A 16,707-nucleotide genomic window follows, 5' to 3' on the forward strand; every position below is an offset into this window, starting at 1 on the left:
AGTATGAGGAAGAATTCTAAAGCAAGGAGTTGCTTGGACCAGAATCTATAGTTCACTCATAACAAAATTCCATTCTTGGTTATTTTCATCATCTTTCATTTCAGCAACAAAGTTCTTTGGGATTTATTTTGTCAAATGGTCAGGAGATACTCTTTCCAAACACTTAGGATTTGTTTGGAACTTTGGAGTCATTCTCTTTCTTACCCAAAGGTCTAGGAGAACTTTCTAGTCACTCCTGAGCTAAATCATGGATAAAAAAGTGTGCTTCCTAAAGAGACAAGCTTTTAAAGATTTGCAGTGTTAACCCTGTCTCGTTTTAATTAAGCTGAGTCTGTCTGTATGTATCAGATAGAAAATCATAGAAGCTGCAGGACATAAAACAAACCAGAAGATGGCAATCATGGGTAATTGTAATAGGAAGAGGAGGAGGGATTATAATACTGTAGTATTAGTTGATTAGCGTTTCAGGCACTGCCAGTTAGTCAAATTAGAGGATACAGGTAATCCTCCTCTTACAACCACAATTGAGCTCACAATTTATGTTGCTTAAGTGAGTTTTGCCCCATTTTATGACTTTTCTTGCCACATTTGTTAAGTGAACCACTGAAGTTGTTGAATTAGTAACGCAGTTGTTAAGTGAAATCTGGCTTTCCCATTGTCTTTGCTTGTCAGAGGTTGCAAAAGGTGATCATGTGACCCCAGGACACTGCAACGGTCATAAATATGAACCAGCTGTCAAGCATCCAAATGTAAATAACATGACCATGGGGATGCTGCAATGGTCATAAGTGTGAAAAATGATCATAACTCACTTTTTTCAGTGCCATTGTGACTTCGAATGGACACTAAACGAACGGTTGTAAGCCGAGGACTACCTGTAGACTCTCTGCAGTTGAAGAATATTCTCGTTGAGGTTAATAATACTGTACTTTGGCACAGTAAGAAACATAGCCCTTGCTGATCTTGTTTCTGTTCAGAGGCAATATGCAGAGGAGGGATTCTGTTTAACTGAACTTATAATTAGAGTATAATGTGTGATGTGCATTTGAGGATGACTAGTGAAAACAAATGGTAATATTTCCAAGTGAAAAGTTTTGTGCATAACACATTTACTTGGAAATCTGATATGGTCATTTGTCATCAGGCAACCTCCCAATACAATTTTTGTGTTTACCTTATTCAGTTAGATATCTTTAGCTAGTATTAATGTCCTGCACAACTTTTGGCTTAACTGCTTTGAAGATTTCTTAAAGGTTTTTCATTAGTAAATGCTTGAAAAGAGGGAGCCCTTGTTACAACCCAGTTCATTAAGATGGATGATTGCATTACATTTAAGTCATGCATAAACATGAGCATTTAGCATCCAGTTATCTTTCAGATCTTCTGCTGATAACTGCCTTTAGAGAAAATAATGCTTGAATCAGGATATCCTAAACCACTATGATGCAGAAAAGAGATGATCAACTAGTTTTGCTTACAGTTCTGACAAAGGAAATGGATGCAGCAGCAAATATGTTTTCTGTGACGCAAAGTTTGTGCTTTAAAAATCAATAATTTGAAATGTCTTGTTTTTCTTAATATATACCAGAGAGTCTTACTCGCTTAGGAGCAGTTCCAAGAATCTGTGCTAAGCACATAATATTACCCAGACACTGAAAGGGGTTTATGTGGTAATAGTATAGGATAGTGCTGACCAGTTTACAATATTACAATTTCAGATCATGCTTAAGAACCAACGGTAGAGAAGAATTTATTGTGGCTTATTGTGTTTAACTACCCAGCTAGAGAGTATCATAGTTTTGAAATGGATTTATAAACCTGGTTTAGTATGATTTATAATCTGAATTACCCAACCATAATTATTTATATATTTATTTATTTAAAACATTTATGTAGCTGTTCATCTTATACTAAATTCTGAGTGCCTTCCAATCAATTAGTATTAGTAAATACTTCATTTTAACAAGTTATTAAAATTATGTCCGGCTACCTTTGTGCATGCTGCTAGAGACTGAAGGACAAAGTAGATGAGAAATGGAAAGTACACAAGCCACTATCATCTTAGTTTCCCTTTGATAGCTATTAATCTTTTTTTTAAAAAATGAATAATAGTTTAGGCTCTAATTTTATGGCTTGAAAATACTGCATGTCTCAATTGAGTCACAGTTTCATATAGTTGATGCATCAGTTGCTAGCACTTGGTTGGGTAATTTCCGAAAACTTCTGATAGCTGGAACTTTGAAACTGTTCAAGGCAGCCTGGCAAGAATTATTCAGTCAGTGAAGAACTATAGGAAAGGCTTGATCCATATTTTGGAACTTTTATTTTGTAATTTTAAAACAAAACATTCCATAATTTTAGTTCTTTCTAAGACCTCAAAAATGGCATTTTGGATAGATGGTATTATGCCACATAGATTTTGCATTGCCCCAGGAATATTGTTCCAGAATTTTGAAAATAAATAAAACCTGTTAAATTTTATATGTATGCTATATTTCTTTCTATGTAATTGGAATTCTGGTAGCAATTTTATCCATAATGATCTACAAGCGTTGTGTGCAAATGCAAGGACAGTTCTCCCTATCTTTCCAATCAGTAAACCTTGATTCAGGTATGTCTTCACAACAGCATGAGTCAAAACTTATTCCTACTGGGTTTTTTCTCCACACAACATTCCTTCAAAGAAAGCTTCTTAAAAGGAGGAAGATCGTTGTAGAAATGATGAGATACATTGCAAAGTACTTCAGTGGAAGGGGCACAGTGGTGAAAAATTTAGTCTCTTCCCCAAATCCCCAAATCTTTAACCAAAGACTATCTACTATTGACCTCACCCCATTCCTAAGAGGTCTGTAAAGGGCATGCATAAGAGCACCAGCATGCCTACCATTCCTGTCCTAATGTTCCTTTGATTGTATCCAATTTGTATAGTTATTTCATGCTTATACTTATATATACTGTTGTGACAAATAAATAAATAAATAAAAATAAAAATCTGATGCAAGGAGAACTTTTCTTGGCAAAACACTTGAATTACGATCACCAGAAAATGCCACAATATTCCCTTGTTGCCAGATGTTTCCATTTCCATAGAGAAAACAGCAGGAAAGTGAATACAAGTAGTCCTCAAATAATAGCCATTTGTTTAGTGACTATTCAAAGTTACAACGGCACTGAAAATGTGACTTATGACCGTTTTTCACATTTGCAACTGTTGCAGCATCCCCATAGTCACATGATCAAAATTTATACACTTGGCAACTGGCATGTATTTATGATGGTTGTCCGGTGATGTGGTCACGTTTTGTGACCTTCTGACAAGCAAAGTCAATGGGGAAGTCAGTTTCATTTAACAACCGTGTTTACTAACTTAACAACTATGGTGATTCACTTAACAACTGGGGCAAGAAAGGTCCTAAAATGGGGCAAAACTCATTTAACAACTGTCTTGCTTAGCAACAGAAATTTTGGGCTCCGTAGTGGTCGTAAGCTGAGAACTACTTCTATAAATCATATAGCTTGGACACATTGTGCTGCAATGCGAAGATGGGTTGCATTCCTTCTCTACATTTTTGGTGTGACTGCTGAACTCTTGAGTCCAGAGTAATAAAATACCATGATGTTATATTGCGTCCAAATATGCACCAGCTGCCACATTATAATCAGTCTCTGGATTTTAACCAATAAAATGTAATTCTTAGATGAGGATCTGGCCTGAATGAAATAGAAAACTCTTGTCTATAATGGTGCATTGCAGGGTTCCTCGACTTATAAGCACAATTGATCCCAAAGCTTCTGTTGCTAAGTGAGACAGTTGTTAAATGAGTTTTGTCCCTTTTTATGAAGTTTCTTGCCACAGTTGTTAAGTGAATCACTGAAGTTAAGTTAGTAATATGGTTCTTAAGTGAATTTGGCTTCCCCATTTACTTTGTTTGTCAAAAGGTTGCAAAAGGTGATCACATGACCCTGAGACACTGCAACCGTCATAAATATGAACCAATTGCCAAGCATCTGAATTTTTATCACGTGACTGTCAGGATGTTGCAATAGTCATATATAGTTATGGTTATAAGTCACTTTTTTCAGTACCATAACTTTAGACAGTCACTAAATGAACTAATGTAAGTCAAGAATTATCTGTAATTGAATGATCATATGAGGGTCCTTCAGCAGTCCAAGCTGAAGCTTCCTCTCCAGGAAGTTTCTACTGAGTGACTACTATAAACACAATCAGATTTTTTAAAAGTTCACAGTTCACTCTCCTTAGTATTATGAAGTTAAGGAGAAAACAGTAGAAAGTGCTTTGATGTTGGTCAAGAAGGCATCCAGAGGCAAGGGTTACTGAAGAAACAAATCATGAAATCAAAGAAGAAGCAGAAAAACTCAGGAAATTAGGTTGACACTACAGGAAGCAAGGACCTGGAAAGAAGATGGTCACATTCCATAAAAGCATAAAGAGAAGGACAGAAATGATTCTGAAAAAAGTAGAAAAAAAAGTAGAAACAATGAACTTAGGAATGAGAGGAGGAATGATGGGAAAACTTCTCATTATAAGTAGCTCTGATTAATTATTACAACAGGTTTTTTATATACATTTCAACTCATTTGTTTTTTGTTTGCTTAGTAGGGTTGATGAAGGCTTGTAGTGTTTAATTATGTGGAAGTTTGTAAACTTAAGGCAGGAAGTCATCAAGACTTCCAGCTTTTATCTCCATCCTTGCTCTCCACATTCCATTGGAGCAGAGGTGGGTGGTAGGGAGAGGGGGAAAATGAATGAATGAACCCTGGTTATAGATTAAGGACATTTGAAAGGGAAGGTTTGCTTGGTGCCCTTAATTTCTTTTAATGATAATCATAATAATGCGTGTTTGTTTACTGAGTTGCTTAATATTATTGCCTTTTTTCTTACTGTTCTTTTTGATTTTCATACTTCGCGCTCTGTTGATGAAATTTTGTTTTGGGTAAAACAGTCCTAGAAGAAACAACATGGAAAGGCAATTTCTTTTTTCTTTTTCTTTTTCTTTTTTAAAGTATAAGTAAATCAATCCCATTTTTGTGCTATACTAGAGTCGGTGAATATATTCCATCGGTGGAAGAGATGAATGAAAGCCGCTGGCTGTATTTCAGGTGACCAAACAGAATGACCTTTACCTGGTGCTTGGCTTTCTTCATTTTTCTAACCTCAAGTGTGTCTTCTTTGTCTGCTTGCATGTCTTTCTCTTAATGCTGCAGAAGACTTTTTACCATTCTTCGTTTTTCTGCAAATTTTGCTACGTGTGAATTGGAAAAAATACTATTATCATTCTCCATGATGTTCTATCTAGCAACTGAAAAGAGTGCAGAAACTCACAAGCAACCACAAGTGTGTTAGGAGCTAATTCCTTTGAAAATCAGATTGCATTTATTATCTTGTCCCAAAACCCACTTCAACTTCTTTACATTATCTGGCCTTTGCCAATCTGGGCTATTCTTCTAAATCCTGATGAGGGTTGGGTTTTCTTTTCTTTTGCATGAAGAATTTATCCTTAAATAAATTAAGTCAATTTGTAGGTGGAAGTGGATATTCTAAAGAAATGTTTGCAAGAAATGGATTTGGGGATAATAGTAATTCCAATAGGCAGCCACAGATTAAAAGTACATAGGTTGCAGATTTAATTGGTTTTGAATATCTAATAACTAGATTTTTGGAAAAAATTAAGTCCACTGGTTTGCATTTTTCTATGTCTGTTCATTTTTTTCTTTTACATTAAATGCTGTAGCTATGGGTTAGTATGGATGTCGTACTGAAATTTAATACTCTGCAAATGTAAGGCTTTAGAGACTCAGTTTTGCTTATCCTTGTTGTGAGGAAATAACCAAGTTGTTGGAGCAAACTATAGTTTTGTACAGATTATAAATAACTATTATATAAATAAAAACATTCTTTGCTTGCCAAGCATCAGAGAAAAGAAGTAGGAGTGTATGATTTTGGAAGGCTGTCTTCCAAATTTTTGCCAAGTATATTTTACAAGCAGATGGAATGGAGAGAAAGCTCTTTCCAATTTGTATTGGGGAACACTGTCATTCAGATAACCTGATTTGAATTATGGAGGATATTGTTGCTGCTCAAAGTTTGGGTTTTGATGTACAAATAAAACCAGAGTTTTATGGTCCTTGATTATGCTCTATAGTTAAAATCATATCCACCCAGAGTCATTGTATACAAGATGAGCAGCCAATAAATTTCATAATAAATAAAATTGCTAAAAGCATCCTGAAATTAGAATAGAAGAACAATAATTAATTAACTAATTAATAATCGTTATCTTACCAGACACTTTCTGCTACTTTGCATCTTTTCCTAAGTAGTTGTACTGAAATATGAGTTCATAGATGTTGCTAGTTTACGAGACCCAAACTGTCAAGACCCTGGTCTGAAAAAAGAGGGTATGTTGTCTTCCTCTCTACTCTATACAGGTAAACTGCAGTCTAATCTAGATTAAAATCCATTGCCTGCAGATGTGTATAATAAAAGATCCTAACTGTTCCCTTGGGCCTTTCCTTGTCACTACAGATTGCCACTCAAGGCCCCAAGAATTAAATTGTCCCATACATCTCCATACCAGTGTTGCAAGTCAGATGAGAATGTCTTGCTCTTCAAATATGAACCACAGAATTAACCTTATGTTTCAGTTTCATGTTCAGTAATTTAGCTGGGTGGATGCGAAACAGTGGAAAGCTATATATGGATAAACTGAAAATATGGCTTATTCAAAAGAATTAGGGCAGTAAAGTTAATAAACAGAAAATCACCATGGGAGGTTTTGTTTGTTTGTGATGAGTCATAGAGGAATATATGATATATTTTACAATATTTCACTGTATTGTAAGTTAAAACATTACTACAAAGAATCCGCAAGAAAAAAAACAAAGAATCCTACAACAAAAAGTCAAGGAAACAGTTGATCCATTGCTGGGAGAAAGTGGCAAGAAGGTGACAAGCAACAGGAAGAAAGCAGAACTACTTAAGTCATTTTTTACAACAGTCTTCACACAAAGGGAAAAAACAGTCCAACCTATCAAAAACAGCACTACAAAAAACAGATTAGGAACACAAGTTAAAATAGGGAAGAAAATGGTAAATGAGCACTACCTTAGACAAGTTCAAACCACCAGGACCAGATGGATTACACCCCAAGGTTCTGAAGGAACTGGCAGACGAGATCTCTGAACCACTGATCTTTATCTTTCAAAGATCCTGGAGACCGGGGAACTGCCAGAGGACTGGAAAAGAGCTGATATAGTTCCCATCTTCAAAAAAAGGGGGAAAAAATAGATCCATGAAACTACAGACCTATCAGCCTGACCTCAATATCGGGGAAGATTCTGGAAAAGATAATCAAGCAACGAATCACCGAACACCTAGAAGCAAACAAAGTAATAACCAAAAGCCAACATGGGTTTGTTAAAAACAGATCATGCCATACTAATCGTATTGCATTCTTTGTCAAAGTGACAAAATTAGTGGACCAGAGGAATGCTGTCGAAATAATTTATTTGGACTTCAATAAGGCATTTGATAAAGTAGACCATAACCTACTACTAGATAAAATAGAAAAATGAGGGTTAGAAAGCATCACCACCAGATGGATTCATAACTGGCTGACCAACCGCACTCAATGTGTAGTCCTCAATGGAACTGCATCTTCATGGAGGGAAATATGCAGTGGGGAATCCCAAGACTCTGTTTTAGGCCCAGTACTCTTCAACATCTTCATCAATGATTTGGACAAGGGGATAGATGGGGAGCTCATCAAATTTGCAGACGACGCCAAGCTATAGCCAAGGAATAGCCAACATGCCAAAAGATAGGCTTAAGATACAGAAGGATTTGAACATTGGGAGCTATCTAACAAAATGAAATTCAGTGGGAAAAAAAGTAAGGTTCTACATTTAGGCAAGAAAAACAAAATGCACAAATACAGTATATGTGGTACCCCACTCAATAGTAGTAACTGTGAGAGGGATCTTGGAGTCCTAGTGGAAAACCATTTACATATGAGCCAGCAGTGTACAGCAGCTGCCAAAAAAGGCAACACAGTTCTAGGCTGCATAAACAGAGGGATAGAATCAAGATCATGTGAAGTGTTAATACCACTATATAATGCCTTGGTAAGGCCAAACTTGGAATACTGCATCCAATTTTGGTCGCCACAATATCAAAAAGATGTTGAGACTCTAGAAAGAGTGCAGAGAAGAGCAACAAAGACGATTAGGGGACTGGGGGCTAAAACATGAAGAACAGCTGCAGGAACTGGATATGTCTAGTTTAATGAAAAGAAGGACATGGATGACATGATAGCAGTGTTCCAATATCTCAGGGGCTGCCATAAAGAAGAGGGAGTCAAGATATTTTCCAAAGCACCTGAGGGCAGGACAAAACGCAATGGGTGGAAACTAATCAAGGAGAGAAGCAATCTAGAACTAAGGAGAAATTTCCTGACAGAACAATTAATCAGTGGAACAACTTGCCTCCAGAAGTTGTGAATGCTCCAAAACTGGAAGTTTTTAAGAAGATATTGGATAACCATTTGTTTGAAGTGGTGTAGAGATTTCTGTCTAAGCGGGGGGTTGGACTAGAAGACCTCCAAGGTCCCTTCCAACTGGTTTTCTGTTTTCTTTTTTCTTTCATTTAAGAATGGTATCAGCCATATTCCTTGCCTTTGCATTTACTTGGCAACAAATTTTCCTTGGGTTTGAATTTTTCGTTGGGTTCTAAACATCACTGATAGGGGGTGCTACTGCTGAGTGATCTTTTCATGCTTACAAGATTTCTACTTCCTTAAAAAACTACTTGCTTATGGTGTATTTTCCTGAGGCGTTGACTGAACTGTTGGCTTTCTATGCAATTGGTTCTTCAGTCTTTATTTCACTTCTGATAACTGAATTCCTCAAAGAAGCCTTTATAGAATTGATGTAGTCACTAGAGGCTTCCTGTCACCTTCTTCTAAACTCTGGGGACTGATTTAGAACCATGGTATAAGTGCAGGAGATGGGGCGGGGTAGTGGTGAACCGGGTGAATTCAGTAGAGTTGTTGCTTCTCTTCTGATTCTCAAACCCTGATAACATTCAGTCCATGCTGTAGGTAGCAATATCAACCCCTGGAGGCAGATTTGGTTCTATGTTCCTGATTTTCACTTTCTTCTATTGATACTCTACAGCAGGGATGCCCAACCTTGACAACTTTAAGACCTGTGGACTTCAACTTACAGAATTCCCCACCCATCATGGGAAGTTGAAGTCCACAGGATTTCCCACAATTGGGCACCCCTGCCCTACAGTCTTTCAAGGCCAGATAACTCATTTCCTTAATTAATAGCAATAATCATTAGAAATTAAAACCCAGATAGGCACTCAGTTGAGGCTTCTCTTAACAAATCTGGTTGTCTTATTAAAACAGTGAGAAAGCTGATGAAGCTTTCAGGGTCTGCAATAGTCAAATAAGCACTTTCATTCTACACAATATTGATAGCTTCAGCTTTATGGAGTGGCATTTTAAAAATGCACTACTATCCTGAAATTAGAGTAGAAGCACAGTAATATTTAACAATCATCATATTACCAGACAATTTCTGGTATTTGCACTATGCATACCTACACTATGCTACATCTTTTCCACTAGCCTCAAGCCCAGTGGAAAAAGTATTAATTCGGTTAATTATCTCATGCTCTTTGTTTCCTGATATTTCTACAGAGTTGGAGTTGACCCAGATCAAGACCCTCCACCCAACAATGACAGCTTCCAAGTCTTACAAGGAGTAAGTAGTTAACTTTTTCAATAGGTCAGTGATATTCCTATACAAGCATGTTTGAGCAGCATTCATATTCTACATTTCTCTCCCCCAAACCTGTGCTCAACTTATGTGGTTGTGAAATTCACAGGTAAGATTCAGCCTTGTATTAAAATATACTGTACAGGTATATGAGGAAGCCAAGTTCTTTGTTAGGAAGTTTTATATGTTTAACCTCCAATTTTCACCCTATACGTACATAGGAAAAGGAGGGGAAAGAAGGAACAATCACATATTGCCTTGTTTTCTTTCATCTTTTTCCTCTACTGCTGTGCCTTCTCACCTTGTTCCCCCATATCTGTTTGATGTATTTCTTACCAAAGAAGCTCCAATTTTGTATGTATGTAATTTATTTATTTACTAGCTGGTAACCCAGCATTGCCCAGGTATTTATAGATGTCGAAGCCTTTGTCTGAAAGGGAGCCATTGAGAGGGGCCTTTCTTTCCCCTACTCTTATGCCCATCATCCCTGCCCTCTCCTTCTCCCATGCACTCCTCTTTCCTGCCGGTCTACGATCCTGACACTTTGCCCCAAATCCATCAGGCGTTTCCCCATTGCTCTATTGGAGGGAGAACGTCATGCTGCCTTTCTAGAGGAAGTTGCGAAGGAACTGACATCAAACAATTGCTGCTCTAGGATGCTGTATTTGCTCTCCTTAATGGCCCAGGCATTCCACAGTTATGCTGGAACACACACACACACACACACACACACACACACACACACACACACAGAGAGAGAATCTTACCTCCACGGTATTTGTTTCCAGATAGTAAGCCATCTGTGTACAAAGTTTGGTTGAAATTGCTTGATGCGGTCCAGAGTTATGCTGGAACATACATACATTCAGCCTTTTTTATATAGATAAATTTATTTATTTAAGGAAATTTATATTGCTGCCTATTCGTACATGGTGACTCAAGATAGCCTACAACAATATAAAAACCTCACATAAAAACAAGAAAACTAATAAAAAAGAGAATCATGTAATAAATTAATAAAATAATCCCCCACCCCATTGACAACACTTCACACAAGCCATTTAATGGACTCCATCCCAGAACAAGGTCTTCAGCACTGTCCAGAAGAGACTGGGGGCCACTCTAATCTCTGGGGGAATTATGTTCCAGAGAGAAGGAACCACCATGGAAGAAGCCCTTCTTTTGGGTCCCACTAGGTGTATCTCCCTAGAGCAGTGACGGCTAGCCATTTCAGCACTGGATGTCGAAAGTGGAGTGTGTGCGCGCCAGAGCGCCGGAACCCAGAAGAGAGCAGCTGGCTGGTGCGCATGCGTGCAGGACCAGATGTCTGACACACGCACATGACGAAACCTTGAAGAGCAGCTGGTGGCAGCGCACATGCCCACAGAGAGGGTTCTGCATGCCACCACTGGCACACGTGCCATAGGTTCATCATCATGGCTCTAGGGACCCGCAATATTCCTTGCCTCCCAGCTCTGGTGGGTCAGGTAGATATGACCAGTAAGAGACGGTCCCTCAGATAACCTGGTCCCAAGGCATGAAGGGCTTTAAAGGTGACAACCAGCACCTTGAATTACATCCGGAAGCAAATCAGCAACCAATGCAGCTTCCGCAGGAGAGGTGATACAACTACATAGGGTTGTGCACCCTAAGGTCTGCACAAAACCATGTGAGCCGCTGCATTTTGCACCTGCTGGAGCTTCTGGATACTCTTCAAGGGCAGCCCCATGTAGAGCGTGTACCAATAATCAAGACAGGAAGTGACTAGGGCATGAGTGACCGTGAGTAGGGTTTGTGGTCCAGAAAAGGGTGTAACTGGTGCACAACCTGCAATATTCCTAAATTTACATTTTAAAATTAGTTTTTACATATCAACACAGTTAAAGCTTAGTGTCCCACACTCCTGACACCTGGCAGTCACCATATCCAGTATTGCATTCAACAAGACATATGTGAAGGATCATCTCCTTTAAAAGTTTGGAGAGAGAAATACAATGTTCTTTTTGAATAACCTTACTTCCTTTTCAGATATCTCCTAGGAATTTTTCCTTTTTGTTACCTTCTGTTTTCAACTGCCCTGACTGAATCTTCTAATTATCAGCAATCGTCCAAGCTCATCTAAGGAAAGAAAATCATATAGCTAGTCAAATTATTTATTGAGAATATTTATTTATGTTTATACAGACATTTCTCATCTGATCATCTCTATAAGCAGATTTCCATTTTGACAGTTTTTATTTCGTTTAGAGCTGTATAACTAGGATAAAAGGCAGGATGCTATCCTGATACTCATGCCCTAAATAGGAGTAGTATAAGGAGTAGTATAGTATGTCGTATGGAGGGACTCCATGTTTGTAAATAGCTGTCCTTGCTTCAGATAGCTCATACAGTTTAAGTAAACTCTGGATCCAGTTGGTATATTTAGTAATTAGGTTCTGTATTCTGCAGATTTTCCAAAAATGGACTCCAGATTTATATGGCTATGGTCACTTCAACATTCTTGTATCAGAGGTTAAACTGGCAAAAAGGACACCCGCTTCTCTAAGATGTCCTTTATTTGACTTTTTTGACTTTCTTCTGTCAAGATGGCCACATTTCCAAACAAAGTGCAGGGTTGTAGCCCTCATCCAGTTCCATTTTCTAAACATGTCTGTAGCTGTTATGTTTCTGCCCCCTTTGAAAATAAATAGTTTGCTGGAAAATGATTTCCATTGATCAGTTTTGTCTTGCGCACACTTGGATTATATTATTCCTTTATTTGATAATGTTCTTTGCGTAACAAAATGGTCTTTCCTGCCCAGGATGGTCCAGATGCTGAACGAAGGAATCGGACAAAACAAGAAAGTGCATGGATCTTCAGGCTTTGGTACAGCTTTGACCACAAGTATCCTTTCCAGACTTTTAATAGACAAAATTCTATGCAATTCAAGAAGCAATTGTAAAACTGCCAGTTCTTGTCTGGTCTGAGCAGGACACGTGTTCCAGTAAAAACAACTGCTAAATGAAGTTTCTATTATGCTCCAAAACAGAAATGAAGTAACCAAATGAATCACTCTTATTGTGAGCAAAAACCAATATGGCCTATCCCTCCAAGTGGTACAAGACAGAATATGTGAAGAATTCCTATTAGAGCAGCTGAGCTACAAGGAAAACATTCTGAATGTTATTCGACATCTTCCATATTCAGTTCAGAAAGTTGGTCCAGGCCACAATATGGTTGTTGACTGTACATGAGTACATCACTGCTGAATAACAGTCAGGATTTTTATTTATTTATTTATTTATTTATTTATTTATTTAATCACAACAATATATGTAACTATCATACAGAAAGGTTATATAGTATATAAAGGTATAGAAGAAAAGAAAAACAATAGGACAGGAACGGTAGGCACGTTTGTGCGCTTATGCACGCCCCTTATGGTCCTCCTAGGAATGGGGTGAGGTCAATAGTAGAAAGTTTTTGGTTAAAGCTTTTAGGATTATGAGAAGAGAACACAGAGTCAGGTAAAGTGTTCCAAGCACTGATGATTCTGTTACAGAAGTCATGTTTTCTGCAATCTAGATTAAAGCGGTTGACATTAAGTTTACATCTATTGGTTGCTCTTGTATTATTGCAATTAAAGCTGAAGTAGTCTTTGACAGGAAGGACATTACAATAGATGATTCTATGAGTTAAACTTAGGTCTTGTCGAAGGCGACGGAGTTCCAAATTTTCCAAGCCCAGGATTTCAAGTCTAGTGGGATAAGGTATTTTGTTGTTTACAGAGGAATGGAGAACTCTTCATGTAAAATATTTCTGGACACGTTCAATTGTATTGATGTCAGAGATATGGTGAGGGTTCCAAACAGGTGAGCTGTATTCTAGAATTGGTCTAGCAAATGTTTTATATGCTCTGGTTAGTAGTGTAGTGTTTTTGGAAAAGAAGCTACGCAAGATTAGGTTTACAACTCTTAGAGCCTTTTTTGCTATGTATTTGCAGTGGGCTTTGGCACTTAGATCATTTGACATGAAAACTCCAAGGTCTTTAACGGGATGGGGGTCATCTGTAGGATGCCTATATTAATCTTGAAACTAACATTTATTCATGGAATTTGGTTTATAAATAGTTTTCACAGATGGTTCCTCCACTAGTTTCACAGCTTGTTTTTACATTGGAGAGAGTTAAGGCCTCTGAAGGCCTCTTTATTTAATCAGCTCTATGATCTGGCTGATGATTGATTACCTTTTGTCCCATGAATTCTTCATTTTCCTTTCTCCTTATGATGCCTGATACCTGGTGGCTAGCTCTATTCATAATTCATAGTTCAGTACAAGAACAGGCTGAGATGACTGTATCTATTAATGGTAGTTTGAATGATTTACATATGGTTCCTTGATAGGTGTATTTTCCTTAATAAAATGTGGCAGATACCTCAAGCCCATTTTGACCCACAGTGGTCCACCTCTCACAACAACTCTCCCAGGTTGGTGTGGATTGATAGCTCGTTGTTTAACTAGTCCCCAGGTTTATGAGGTAAGTGCATTTTGTTGCCTACCAAACTCTTAAATTGCATCAGACTGTGGGGTAGGGGGGAGAAGAGAATGAAAAGGGTAAATATTCCAAGAAATAACGATGCAAATTTAATACATTTTAATAAAGTTTGCTTGCAAATCTGGAAATGAGATGTATTGAGTATCAACCCTTTGAGATAGGTGAGCTGGAAAAATAGGCAAAGTAAGGATTCCAAGTTCTTTATTCTTGTAGGGTAGAAGAACAAATTTAGAAAGCCTATCAAAATTTGTCTCTCCCTATTTTATACCAAAATCAAGGTGACGTTGTTTTGAGGGGTTTTTCTCTCTCATATTTTCCTCTTTCTCAGGACTGAGTCATATTTTCAGAAACTCTTCCCCCTCTTAACAATTCACACCTTCCTTTCCCACTTTCAAGGCCTGGTCTACATTTCTTTCACACTGTGTCCCCCACATCAGAATTATGGATATATTTTGCCCTAGCTGCAAATGTAGTTGCTTTGATGTAGAATAGGACACAGTATGGAAATTATGCATGGCTAATCTGGTACCGTTTAGTTATGGGAGTGTGTCAGTCCAACAAATAGAACCAGATACTTCTCAAGTGAATTTAGGAGATCTTATCTGCAAGAATGCAAGGAATCGGAGAGGCCAGAGTCAGGTTATTTTTGGAACATTTTAAAGTCCCCTGGGATCCAGATGGATTGTTTTTCTCTGCCTCCAAAGAATGTTTTGGATTACTGGGACTCCATGTTAAGTTTATATATGGTTTTTCTAGTTAATATTGAATATGGAGATTAAGTGAAGAATTTAGTGTACATGTATAAAAGAAAAAGATGTCCCTACAATTACACTGTACTTGTGAAAAATTGTGACTTACTCTAAAACAAAACACTTTTAGGAAAGTGGAAACTTAATAAAGAATACAATTTTAGGTTTCCTCCTCATGTAAGCACATTGGGAAGAAATGAGGGGAACAAATGTGCTGTCATTTTGGGGGAAACAAGGAAAGAATCTTTAGATAATAATACAATTTTTATTCTTTTTTTACTGGGAGAGTTAGAAATTTAGAGCATAGAGCATTAATTAGGACATTTCCTTTATCTCATACAATATTGTAGAAAACAAGGTGCTTGGTTTTGATTTTGGGCTTATAGCTACCTTTGGAGCATGGAATGTTAAAGACAGATGCATATGACAAAATTAAATGACCTAATTTCATTTAATATGGTTACAGTACAGGTAGTTTTCGACTTACAACCACAATTGAGCCCAAAATGTATGTTGCTAAGAAAAAAAATTGTTAAGTGACTCTTGGCCAATTTTACAACTTTTCTTGCCAAATTTGTAAAGTGAATCATTGCAGTTGTTAAATTAGTAACATGGTTGTTAAGTGAATCTGGCTTCCCCATTGACTTTTATTTTATTTATTTATCAAACACAACAATATATATAAGCATAAGCATGAAATAGCCACACAAAATGAATACAACCAAAGGGAACTTTAGGACAGGAACGGTAGGCACGCTGGTACTCTTATGCACGTCCCTTACAGACCTCATAGGAATGGGGTGAGGTCAACAGTAGACAGTCTTAGGTTAAAGTTTTGGGGATTTTGGGATGAGACCACGGAGTCAGGTAGTGCATTCCAGGCATTAACAACTCTGTTACTGAAGTCATATTTTCTACAATCAAATTTTCTACAATTTGCTTGTCAGAAGGTCACAAAAAGGGATCACATGACCCTGAGACACTACAAGCAGCAATGAAATGCACTTCGCTACCGGTTCTGGAATGTGAGCGTGCATGTGCACATGCTCACTATGCTTGCACGTGCCTCACACACAGAGCCTTCTGTGTATGCGCAGAGGGTCAAAAACAGAACATAATGATGTCTTGGGTGGGCAGAACCTCCTGCCACCAGCCCTACCGGTTTGTGCGAGCCGGATTTCACCACTAACTACAACCCTCATAAATGTCAGTTGTTGAGCATTCAAATGTAAATGACATGACCATGGGGGTGCTGCAATGGTCATAAGGGTGAAAAATGGTCATAAGTCACTTTTTTCAGGGCCATTGTAACTTTGAACAGTCATTAAGCAAACTGTTGTAAGTCAAGGACCACCTGTAACACCTCAGTAATCATTGTTAATTGGTTCTGGAAGCTGCAATGAGTACCAAAAACTAGAGTACCAAACACATTTTTCCCATAAGGAATAATATAATTAGTCACAAGGTAGCCAACACTCACAAGTTCAGGCTTGTGCATTGCGTACCAAACAATGAGTCTATTTTTAAATGCTGATTTGATTTGATTTTGGGAATAGGTAATTGAAGTGGCATCTGACTAATCAATCAGTGAATGATCTATCAGCAAGCATCCT

General features: G+C 37.8%; 1 protein-coding gene across 2 annotated transcripts in view; it reads left to right on the forward strand.

Annotated features, from left to right (window-relative positions):
• SLC9A7 (solute carrier family 9 member A7) overlaps nucleotides 1-16,707 on the forward strand; it is a 69,131-nt gene that overhangs the window by 47,401 nt on the left and 5,023 nt on the right. The window contains exons 13-16 of one of the 2 annotated variants that reach the window (XM_058185702.1): nucleotides 5,065-5,124; nucleotides 9,732-9,795; nucleotides 12,612-12,694; nucleotides 14,222-14,327. In XM_058185702.1, the coding sequence (XP_058041685.1) occupies nucleotides 5,065-5,124; nucleotides 9,732-9,795; nucleotides 12,612-12,694; nucleotides 14,222-14,327 (313 nt within the window). The remainder of the gene's footprint in view (nucleotides 1-5,064; nucleotides 5,125-9,731; nucleotides 9,796-12,611; nucleotides 12,695-14,221; nucleotides 14,328-16,707) is intronic. The other variant, XM_058185703.1, reaches the window with a different exon arrangement.

Source organism: Ahaetulla prasina, chromosome 5 (assembly GCF_028640845.1).
Source record: "Ahaetulla prasina isolate Xishuangbanna chromosome 5, ASM2864084v1, whole genome shotgun sequence".
In the NCBI taxonomy this organism is placed as follows: Eukaryota; Metazoa; Chordata; class Lepidosauria; order Squamata; family Colubridae; genus Ahaetulla; species Ahaetulla prasina.